Source organism: Alnus glutinosa, chromosome 10 (assembly GCF_958979055.1).
Source record: "Alnus glutinosa chromosome 10, dhAlnGlut1.1, whole genome shotgun sequence".
Classification (NCBI taxonomy): domain Eukaryota; kingdom Viridiplantae; phylum Streptophyta; class Magnoliopsida; order Fagales; family Betulaceae; genus Alnus; species Alnus glutinosa.
The window spans coordinates 23,831,088-23,841,639 of record NC_084895.1 but is presented as its reverse complement, the minus strand read 5'-3'; the positions used below and the strand labels follow the sequence as shown (position 1 = coordinate 23,841,639).

The 10,552-nt window shown below is 32.7% G+C and overlaps 1 protein-coding gene across 5 annotated transcripts in view; it reads left to right on the top strand.

Annotated features, from left to right (window-relative positions):
* The first annotated feature begins 8,679 nt into the window (after positions 1 to 8,679).
* LOC133878882 (uncharacterized) overlaps positions 8,680 to 10,552 on the top strand; it is a 58,183-nt gene continuing 56,310 nt past the window's right edge. For 2 of the 5 annotated variants that reach the window (XM_062317438.1, XM_062317437.1), the window contains exons 1-2: positions 9,534 to 9,667; positions 10,212 to 10,460. In XM_062317438.1, coding sequence (XP_062173422.1) covers positions 9,652 to 9,667; positions 10,212 to 10,460 — 265 coding nt within the window. In that variant the 5' untranslated portion in view covers positions 9,534 to 9,651. Of the gene's footprint in view, positions 9,000 to 9,224; positions 9,307 to 9,533; positions 9,711 to 10,211; positions 10,461 to 10,552 lie in introns of those variants that run through there. The other 3 variants (XM_062317440.1, XM_062317439.1, XM_062317441.1) reach the window with 3 other exon arrangements.

Here is a 10,552-nt window from a genome sequence, read left to right as displayed (position 1 = left end):
CTTAAATTTTTCTTTTAAAAAAAGAAAAAAGAAAATAGTGAAGGAATGGCCTTTGGCAGCCAGCCACCCCTCACTATTTTCTATTTTTTTTTAAATAATAATAATAATTTTTAATTTTTAATATATATATATATATATATTATAATGAATATGTGTCGGTTTTCTATTGAGTATAACGTGGCAAACTAATAGAATCTGTTAACTTAGTGGACGAAAAATTGGTTCAGGGAGTGATTTGTAATTATATTTTATCACAATGACCCTCCATGAACTTTTTATGTCACGGAAAATGATTTATAATTTAGGCCAACTTCAAAGACTAAAGCCTCGTTTGATTCGTGGAATGAACCTCTATAATGAAATGACTATTCCTATGAAATAATTATTATTTTGTTTGGTAGGAGTCTAATTCTTTGAATAGTTATTCCCATTGGAATAGCTATTCCCTTATGAAAAGGAATACCAAATGGGAATGAATTACAATTTTTTTGAAAAAAAAACACTTTTTTTTTAATTTTCTTTCAATTTTTTTTTTTCATAAAAAGAAAAAATGAAACCCTAACCCTGGTTGGCCGACCACCCCAATGGGTGGTCGGCCAGTCACATAGAGTGTTGGGGGTGGTGCGACCACCCCCGGTGCAATGGGGGGTGGCATAGGCCACCCTCAATGAGTTTTGGAGGAGGTTGCGGCCACCTCTGGCGCTTTGGTGCGTGGCCGGCCACCCCAATGGATGGTCGGTCACCCACCATTTTTTTTTAAAAAAAAAAAATTGTGTTTTTGTTTTTATTTTTTTTATAATTTGAGTTTCTTTATTTTAAAAAATAATAATAATGCGAGATTTTTTTAGTAATTTTGATTGGATTTTAATTAAGGTGTATGAATTGTTGCCAAACTAAAGATTATGAATAATCATTAATTCCATTCCATTCTCTTTTATTCATAAAAATAACTATTTATTTTTCTAATGAAATACCCATTTCGCAAACCAAACAAAGCCTAATGGTACATACAATTATCCCTAAAATATAACCTCTTCTCCACCTCAAGTAAAATGGAGATAATCGATTATGTTCCTAATTACATATGGTACGTACTGCAATAATGTGTAAACTTTGAATACATGAAGCAATCCATAAAGAGCTATGCCTCTTCATTCCTCTCCCAACCATTTCATTCTAGTCGTCCGTTTATCCCCATCTTTTTTGCATGTTTATATATGGAGTTTGCAAAGATTAAAATATCTCTTGCTCACCAACTCGATCTTGAACACTTCCTTGACCGAACATCAGAGTAGATCGAGTTCCTTCGTAATTAACGGCTCTAATTCAATTGAGCTCAATGCAATCATCCCTGTTGTGTCGTCGCCATTGTACACACCAACAACTAATCTCCAGAAATGATGTTTTAGAGCTTAATTTCACCAACTTTAGGTTCTATTATTTGGGGCACCTCTTGAGATTCAAGCATATGCCCCTGAGGTGGTCCTGACAGAATATTGTTGTAGGGTTCTCATGATCATCTCTTATTGATACATCAATCGGCTCAAATGATCATCGTATTTCAAGGCACACCTTTGATCCTTACAGCTTATAGGAGATGACAATTTACTTGTATGAGTTCCTATTTTTTTTCCTTCAAAGGCCTCAATTATTCAAATTGTGATTGTAAGAATCCATGTACGTATGTGATAACTCTTTCCCCTTCGTACGCATGCCAATAATAAGACATCCATCAAACACTTCAGACTTATATTAAAAGGATAATTAGTTCATATAAAGTCGGTAAAGTATAAAGAAAATTATGGGTGTTAAGTCTCATATTAGTTGTTATTTACTGTATGAGACATTTACTAACTGAGACTCATGAGCTTTATAAATGATTATAAGAAGGTTCAATTACAACTTGACTAGTCATTTTAGAGTTATAGTGCATATGTGATTAACACTTTTTTATATGTCAGAAGTAGGGCCGCTTGATAAATATTGAGGCCTAAAAGCAAAAAGTTAAAATGGGGCATTTTTCTTTCAAAATATTAATTTAAAAGTCACTCTTTTAGCTTTTTGAGATGTAAAATTACTAATCAAATTTTAAGACTCTTCTTAAAAGATAATATGACTAATATATTTTATCTTGTTTGTAAGATAAACAATTGTAAGCATGATTTAATTAGTAATTGTGTACTAAAACCAAAGACACGTGATCGAAACTCGTAACAACAATCAACTAAAATTAACAGCGTCTAATAGTAAGTAAAATATATAAAATATCAAAGAAAATAAAATAATAACAAACCAATAAGCAAATGATTAGAAGTGATAAAATAAAGGGATAATTGCACCGTTGGTCCATGTGGTATGTCATAATTATTTTTCACTCCCTATTGTTTAAAAAGTGCATGGGAGGTCCCTGCGATATGCAATAATTACAAATCAATCCCTACAGTCAAATTTTGTTAAATTTTTTAACAAATTCCGTCAAATGCCATGTCAGCGCCACGTGTCGCCATCTTATTGGTAACACGTAGCGCTGACATGTCCATCTTAATAAAATAATATAAATTTATTTAAAAAAAATAAAAATACTTATTTTTTTAAAAAAAAAAAAAATTCAAAAAAAAAATTCAAAAAAAGGCAAAAGGTGGCAAGGGGGTGGCACAGGGCCACCCCTAGTTGGCCGCGCGCGTGACCCCCATTGGCTGGCGGTGGCCCAGCCACTCCTTGCTACCAGTTTTCTTTTTTTTTTTTTCTTTTTTTTTTTAAAAAAAAATAAAAAATAAATTTATTTATTTATTTATTAATAAATTTATATTTTTTATGAAGATGGACACGTGTCGCCATCTTATTGGCGACACGTGGCGCTGACGTGTAGGGCTAACAGATTCCGTCAAAATGGTGGACGGAAAATCGACCCAGAGAGTAAAACGTAATTATTGCATATCACAGGGACCTCCCATGCATTTTTTAAACCATAGAGAGTGAAAAATAATTATGGCATACCACAGGGATCAACGGTGCAATTATCCCTAAAATAAAATAAGAGTAAAAAATCAATATAAAAAGAAAGTGGGTTGCGCTTTGGTTTGAAACTTTTTAAGATTTTAAACGTGCTGCATCACCATTTTTTTTTAATTTCCCTATACCCTCATAGCATGGTTGCTGAATAGCCTCATCTCTTTTTATTTTTCTTCAGACTTTCTTACCTTTCTAAATTTTTTTTTTGGACAAATTTAATATAATATACTATTTTTGAGGCATTTTATAAATTTGGGACCTTAAAGCATCTCCAGCAGTTGGGGTTAAAATAGTTACTCAAAAAGTATCAATCTCTACTTTAACTACTGCTTTTCCTATATTATCTCCAACAGATTTATTATTCAACTCTCTACTAACATTTACGTATTATTTCCTATTCTTTTTTTATTATATATATATATTTTTTATTCTTTTCTTCTCCTCATTTTCCCTTCTGTCCGATCTCTCTTTCTTGTTATTCCTTTCTCTTTTCGTATGAAATACACCGAGAGAGAGATCGAGGGATTTAGGGAGAGACCCATGAGAGGAGAGCCGGAGATGGAGAGACCCGAGAGGCCAAGACTGATCCGAGAGAGAACCGCTGAACTCGACGAACCCAGACGAAACCTATCAACCCGATCCTCCATGAATCGAGCTCCGGTGGCCTGAGACGAGTTCTGGTTGAGCTATGCGCGGATCCGGCAGAGTCAGAGGTGATTTACTGTGATTATGAGCGATTTCCGAGAGAGAACCGCTGAACTCGACGAACCAAGACGAAACCCATCAACCCGATCCTCCATGAGTCGAGTCAAGTGGCTTGAGACGAGTTTTGGTTGAGCTAGGCGCGGATTCGGCAGAGTCAGAGGTGATTTCCAGTGACTGGTAAAATAGGTTGATTTTGGTTGATGATTTTTAGTTGAACCCATCTGATTTTGAAACTTGAATGTGTCTCTCCTGTTTCGGTTATGTGTATCACGGCTAAAGCTATATTTATGGTTGATTTTAATGATTTTGGTTGGTTGTTCATGGTCAATTTTGGTTGATTGTTCATGATTTTTGGTTGGTTATTCATGGCCGGCAAAGAGGGACGAAGAGGGGGAGAGAAAAAATATTAATAAAAAAAGTGTAGACAGATGAACAGTAAATAGCCAGTGTTGGCTATTCACTGTTAAGGAAAAAAATGTTAAAGAAGCTAATCTGCTGGATTGAAAAAAATAGCAAAAAAAATCAAATTTGACTATTTTGGCTAAAATAGCAACTCTGTCGGAGATGCTCTTAGACGGTGGCCTAACTCCATAACTCGCCTAACTAATAACCATTACAGGGCCGGCTCGAGATATTGTGAGGCTTAAGGCGACAATTTTAAATGAGGCATTTTTATATTTAATAAGTTTTTTAAATTTTTATATTACATTTATAATATAAAATTTATTTATTTTTCCAGATTTTTAGATACAACTTTATTATATTGATAGTAATAAATTTGTTAGAAATTCTTTTTTAGATTCAATTAATTTTTTTTACTATTTTATTTTTAACATTTTTCAACTTAATTTCATAACAAGATAATATAACACTTTTGATCCGCATAATAATTAGTAATCCGTTAAATAATAATTGACTAGAATCATTTTATTTGCCTAATATTAATTTAGGAATTTAATTTTTTATTGACAAAAATAAAACATAATACTGTTTTATAAAAATATATAAATGTACTGTTTATGTTTATGAATAATCACACTTTAATAATCCCTTTTACGTAATTATGTCTTTAATATTAATTTGCTAATTTAAGTTTTATTGAAAAAAATAATATAATAATATTTTATAAAAATAAATAAATAAATAAATAAAGTGTGGCTATTAACATAGCCACGAATGACATTTGAAAAGTTACTAAAAAAAAAAGAATACAATTTAATAAAACTAATATCATTTTGAAATGATTGTATCGCCTTAAGCCTCCAGATTATTATTCCTTGTCAGCTTTGTATTGTTTCCATCACTTCAGTCCACTTCACGCACTGCTTGATGCTAGACTATTCAAACACTCAAACTAAAGCCCCAACGTCCCCCTGTTACTCTTTTTTTCTTATCTCTCTTTTTGTTCGTCTTTTTTTTTTTTTTTTCCTCTTACAAAAAAGAAAGCTTACGGTGCAAGAGATATTTTTTGAAAGGGGATGTGGAGAGGCTGACGCGAGAGCTGGCTGTGGTTAAGTGGGCGAACTCGTAGCGGTGGTTATACGTCTCCTACTTTCTAACTGTCGAGGAAAATTGCAATACATTTTAGAGAGTTATTTTGGTAATTTGTTAAAGAGAAACTGTTGATTTATGTATTTGTATTTGTTTTTTTTAAAAAAATATATATATTTGTGTTCTTTGATTTTAACGGTTGATTTTTTTTATGTGGGAGTTCTATAGTCGCGGAATGGGCAATTTTTTTTTTTTTTTTTTTACAAAATCGTTGTATTCCCAAACATGTAATGGTTGGTTTTTTTATGCGAGAGTTATAGAGTCTGCAGAGAGATAAACCATTTTATTTTTTTTGCAAAATCGTGTTTATGAGCCTCGGCTATTGGTTTTTCCGTGGAGAAATAAAACATTTTTTTTTTTTAACAAAATCGTTTATGTATTGTAATTTGGCCCCCCCTTTTTTTCCTCTCCCTCTCCTGATTGCAAAAAAATTGGCCTTTTTATTTTTCCTCTCACTCTCCTCATTGCAAAAAAAATGGTCACTATATTAATTATCCCTTTTCTCAAGTTGCGTGATTGACTGAGGTCATTCAACTCTCTCTCTCTCTCTTTCTCTCCCCCCGAGGAATCAAATAGATAGAGGATAGGAATATTTTGCGATGCAATAATGTGCATGAGAACAAGAACACTAGAAATGAATGAAAGAGATGATCGATGCTGCACTAATTATAGTTTTCCTTGGATTTTCCCTAGAGTCGATAACGTAAAGAGCTACCTATAGAGGTTGCTGAAGCTTTTTGTATGGATAAAAAGAGAAAGGAAAGATCGACAGCAAGATAACATATTAATTATAAACAAAGAGAAGAAGTAGTATTCCACTGGAAGAAAAGCCAGACATTAATATATTCACACGCAGAAGCAAGCTTCTCGTGTTGATCAAAACCAATCAACATGTTTCGTTCGTTTCGTTTTCATTAAAATGTTCTTTGTCTGATTGTCTCTACCGGCCCCCCACCCAACTTGCAGGCAAATGATGTAAGCAGTGACAGAATTATTGCTTTAGCCCCTCAAACATACATATATACGAGGTTTTTGGCTGGGGCGAGATATATATATATGACGAAGCCACGCATTAATTATGGCGTATGCATACAAAAGGCTTGAATATTACGTGAAACATGTCAGTGATCGAGACATTAATGAACATGGATATATTTCTGATCTCTACATATATATACGTTGATTCTTTCATTGTTGGCAATGCAATCGGTTGCTCTCTCTCTCTCTCTCTCTCTCTCTCTCTCTGTGTCTCCCTATTGTGTTTTGGCTTTTTTCCCTTTTGGGTTTGGTTCGATCTTTACGTCTTTCTCTCGTCTCTCATTGTCGTGATCATATATTTTCAATTAATTATAACCAGGAAGCTAGCAGGAAGGGTAAGACTGTAGTTAAGTGGAGCATTGAATGTTCATTTAATTTTAGTGCGAATTTGAGCTGAGTTTGAGCTTCTCACTAAGCTAAATAATTTATTCAAACTTAACTCATTTATTTTTTAGCGAACTCGAACTTGTTTACGATCTGCGAGTTGCTCAATTAACTTATTCATTCCTTATATATACATAGATTTGTAATAGGCCACAATTATATTTTGATCAAATAGTAATTTTAAAAGTCATTAATTTTGAAGGACCAAAAAAATACTTTAAATCTTACGTTTATACATGAGTTTTATGAAATTTCCTATAGACCGGTTTGTAAGAAATTTTTGTCCACGGTTTAATTCAGCCTTAAAGTTTTGACACAAAACAAACAGAATAGAAGTTTTTTACAAACCAGTCTGTAGGAAATTTTTTACAATACACATATAAGAGTGATCGATATGTGTCTTTTAAGCATGTGAGAATCACATGTTATTGTAATAGCATGTACTTTTCACATGTTTTTTTAATAGCATTAATAAAAAAATGTGCTTCTCACATGTTTAAAGGATACATATCATTCTTATATGTGAGTCGTAAAAAATTTATTACAAATCAATTTGGAAGAAGTTTGGACATTTGTAAGAAATTTTTGTCCAAACAGTAATTCCCATTTGGAGACTATCATAAACTATTGCAAGGACGCCTCTTCTATGGACCCTTCAAATGGGCTTATTACAAGCCCATTTCTCAAGCTTCTGGATCTATTTTGACAAGTAATAAAACTTGAAACAATGATTCATTGGTAATTTTTGCTGATTGATTAACATTCTTCTGTTCATAAAATTTATTTTAACCGTTTTTACCCTCTTCTTTTAGAATAATTAAGAGTAATTGATGTATTTTTCTGATAATTTTTAATATTTGTTCATACGTAAAAAAAGGACAACAATTGAAATAATTGATAGAATTTTATATTAAGAGTAATGCTAATAACTATATTTTTACCGTACATTAATAATGTGGTCGTCTTAATCAACTATTTGATTAGTATTTATTAAAAAAATAAATACAAGAATTAATTGAGATTGTCGTATCAAGATTGTGAGACAATTATGAGATAAAAATGTTGTATATAACATTACGCTTCTATTGCTAAACATAAAGTGTATAGATAATTTCCAGTTTTTTACGGCTATGAATATTCTTACTTTATCAATTTGTCACTTACTTTATGAACTTCTTTCATTTATGTCTTTTTTTTTTAATCATAAATAAATAATTAAATAAAATAATAAGGAGCTTGTTAGGACCTCTAGTCCAAACTCCAAATGGGAGTTTAAATGACAAATCCAATCTTAATAAAATCCTCCTAGTGTATATTAATAATTCAAAATCTTACATGTGCAATGATTCTTTTAAAGGGTCATTTAAATTTCAAATAAAATAAAGATAATTTAATTTTCTATCTACGGTTTGTTTTGTTGCATAAAATGTTGTATATGCTACCATGTCATTTAAAAAAATATTCACCATATGATAATATATACACCATTAGATTTGTAAGATATAATATGAACTATGAAATTGAACATTATTTCACTTGGAATGAAGGGGATGGTTATCCTAATTCTCTTGCGTGACATTTGGTTCATAAAATCTAATATTTTTCAGACATTCATATTTATAGAAATGTGATGTCTGAAAATCTGGATTTCCACAAATGTGACTATTTTCACGTGTAGGAATGATTAAAAATCTTATAGGGTGTCCTGAAAACGATACGTAAATTGTGGTTTTCTTTCCTTTTCGATTTATGTAAGATAAAATAGTTGATTATTTTTATATACATATTTTACATTTATTTTTGTATGTTTGCACGAGAATAGGTTTGAAATATGTTAGCATATTTAGGATTTTTATTATTTAAATTTTATTATAATGGTCCCTTCAATTTTTGTAATTAGAATGCTCTCGAAATCCCAGCGGTTGAATTTCAGTTTCAGCTGATATACCTTGTGACGAAGAAAAGAACCCTTGGTCCAAATAAGACAGCCGGCCCATTGAACCCTGATGAGCCGACCAAAGAAGAAACTGGACCGCAAAGCAAAGCAACGCAACACAACGCTCCATCCTCGCAGGCTCGCAGCCGAAGAGACACCACCGTGCGCCAAAGGACCTCCTTGCTCTCGCCACCGCCATCGTATTAAAGCCCAAGCCTTCTTCACTGACCAAGAAAGCAAAAACCAAAACAAACCTACCTCTCTCTCTCTCTCTCTCGTCGATGTTCCCTATTTTAATCCAAATCAGCTGAAAAAACAAAAAGAATAAAACGAAACGGCAACAAGGTTTGGATCTCAGATAGATCCCAATAAGGTGGTTTACTCTGTTATTCTCTTTTTGTTTCACTGATCATTGCGATGGTTCTCTTTGTTTATTTTTTATTTTCTATTGGAACATTTTTTCTTTCGTTTTCTCGGAAAATGGCAAAATTTTCCAGCTGCTTTGCTGCAAGCCTGCAATGACTTCTTTTATTTTATTTTATTTTATTTTTAATCTTTAAACTTGACTTCATTTTTTTTTTTTTTGGAATTTTTGCAGTTAAGACTGAGTAGAACTTATCGTTCAATCTTCGTTGCAATCGTTGTCTCGGAAAATGAAAAATCCAGCTGCTACAATGACTGTGTTTTTTTTTTCTTCTCCATTTCTCTTTTTATCGTCAAACTTGACTTTCCTTTTTCGTTTTCTGGAAAATTTGCAATGGAATCTGAGTAATACTTATCTTTCAATCTTCGTTGCAATTGTTTTTTCGGAGGAGCTTTCTTTCATTTTCTCGGGAAATTTTTTTCCAGTTGCTTCGGTGCAATGACTTTTTCATTCTTCTTTTTAGGTTTAATCTTCAATTTCATTTTTGTTTTCTTCGAATTTGGCAATGAAAACTGTCAATCTGAGTAGTGCTTATCGTTGAATCGTCGTTGCAATCCTTTTTTCTCGGAAAAAAAGCTTCTCTAGGAAATTCCATTGTGCAATGAATTCGTGCCAGGGTGTGTGATTGAAATGATTCTTTCGTTTTTCCTTTATCTTTAGGTTTGAACTTTCTCCTTGTTTTATTGGAAACTTTGGAATAGAAATTTAGTAGTACTCATATTTGAATCTTGGTTGCAATCGTTTTATGGGAAGAGTCATTATCTAATGAATACATCACAGTGATTTCCACTTCATTTTCATTTTCCTTTTGCAACTACACTTGATTGGTTACAATCTCGGCTGACTGTATGGCGTAGATGTTGGATGTTACTCTGGTCGTGTTTTTCTATTTTCTGTTTATTATTCTCTGTTTGGTGGCTGAGAAAAGTGATTTGAATGGTTAATTTGTTGAACTGTGGTTGATGTTGTTGCGTTAAAAGGACTTAACAAATGATCAAGATATTTATTTTTCTCTTTCTTTCATTTTCTTTGTATCCAAACGAAGGCTTATTGAATTAATCCATTCACAAGTGAAATGTGATGGTGTTGTTGCTATAGATATTCTGGAACTTGCTTTGAAGGGATGGTATTATTTATGTGATATTAATGTCATTATTTCAGATTCCATTGCAATGGAGCTAGCACAACTAGAGGCATTGTGTGAGAGGCTGTACAATTCTCAGGACTCAGTAGAACGAGCTCATGCAGAGAGCACTTTGAAATGCTTTTCAGTGAACACTGATTATATTTCCCAATGCCAATACATTCTTGACCATGCATTGACACCTTATGCATTGATGCTCGCTAGTTCAAGTTTGCTGAAGCAAGTCACTGAGCATAGCCTCGCGCTACAGCTCCGTCTTGATATCCGTACTTTTCTTAATCCTGTTCGCTAAATGGCTTATGCTTTTTTCTTTTCCTTTTCGTTCTTAGTTTGCTTCCTAACTTTGAATTTCTGAACT